We start from the raw sequence: 1,072 nt of genomic DNA, 5'->3' as shown, positions 1-1,072 counted from the left end.
ATATATATTTACACTAGTACAATTTTATTTATAAATTAGATGTTTGCTAAGTGATTTCCTTTTTTTGCTTTTTACAGATTTGCAATTGGTTCATTAACGCTCGCCGAAGAATTCTACCCGACATGCTCCGCAAAGATGGGAAGGATCCCAATCAATACACAATCTCTCGTAAGGGAAGCAAAACTCCAGAGTCGTCTACATGCATTCAGCACACCACTCTAGAGGTCCCAGCGATGCCATCTATAGAGTTCCCTCATATTACGTCAATTGATCACACTACATTGCCAAGCATGTTGGTGGTCCCGCCCATGGCCGGGGGTCTAGTGCCTCTGATTTACCCTTTCAGACATCCCATCCATGCTCTTGCCACAGTCGGCCATGACCTCATCATGCAAAAAGTTGCCCCCACTATGAAAGCTGAAGAAGGCGGCTCCTCAGCAGAGCTGCCCAACAAACGTAGTTTCCTTTCCAGAGATGAACTCGGACAAACCCCGCCACCCGCCTCTCCTTCGTGCTTCGTCGAAGGTGCTAAAATTAGCCGACTGCAGATCTTGGCTCACGTGGCTACGCAGTGCATTGCCGAAATGGAGGCCGAGGAGGCTAGACGCGAAGCCGCCCGCTGTGCCCTTAATGCTCTCCAAAATTCCTTCGGGCAGAACCAGTCCCAGCGTTCCTAACTCATCGATGATTTTTGTTTTGGGTTTTTTTTTTCCCATCGGTCCGATGACTTCTAACACTTCCAGAATTTATTTTTTGTCTGCGCTTTTGTTAAGGGCGCAATGACTACACTTGGAGAAGCTGGACTCGTATTGGATCCCTCCCATTTACGTTTTTGCAAAGAACGCACAAACCCTCATCTTTTTCTTGGGGGCTCTTTGCAAACAGGTCAAAACACGTGCAGATGGGGATTATTTTTGTTTTATCTATGGACTTCCAGTACTTACGCTGTTTACATTTCATTTAGTGTTCGCTCCCCAACTGCTTTTTAGCGTAGTTGGAATTGATATGGGGCGGTACGGCACCTTGAGACACTATGGGTGGGGTGGCCATATTCATTGAACCCTTTCTGCAC

The 1,072-nt window shown here is 46.7% G+C and overlaps 1 protein-coding gene across 1 annotated transcript in view; it reads left to right on the top strand.

The window, feature by feature from the left end:
- LOC108787966 (homeobox protein TGIF2-like) overlaps positions 1–677 on the top strand; it is a 2,509-nt gene extending 1,832 nt beyond the window's left edge. Inside the window, exon 2 of the mRNA XM_018557663.1 lies at positions 78–677. Within this exon, the coding sequence (XP_018413165.1) occupies positions 78–677 (600 nt within the window). The remainder of the gene's footprint in view (positions 1–77) is intronic.
- The last annotated feature ends 395 nt before the right edge of the window (positions 678–1,072 follow it).

The sequence above is a fragment of the Nanorana parkeri genome, unplaced genomic scaffold (assembly GCF_000935625.1).
Source record: "Nanorana parkeri isolate BGI_ZX_2015 unplaced genomic scaffold, ASM93562v1 scaffold295, whole genome shotgun sequence".
Taxonomy (NCBI): Eukaryota; Metazoa; Chordata; class Amphibia; order Anura; family Dicroglossidae; genus Nanorana; species Nanorana parkeri.
This window is presented reverse-complemented; position numbering and strand designations above follow the sequence as displayed.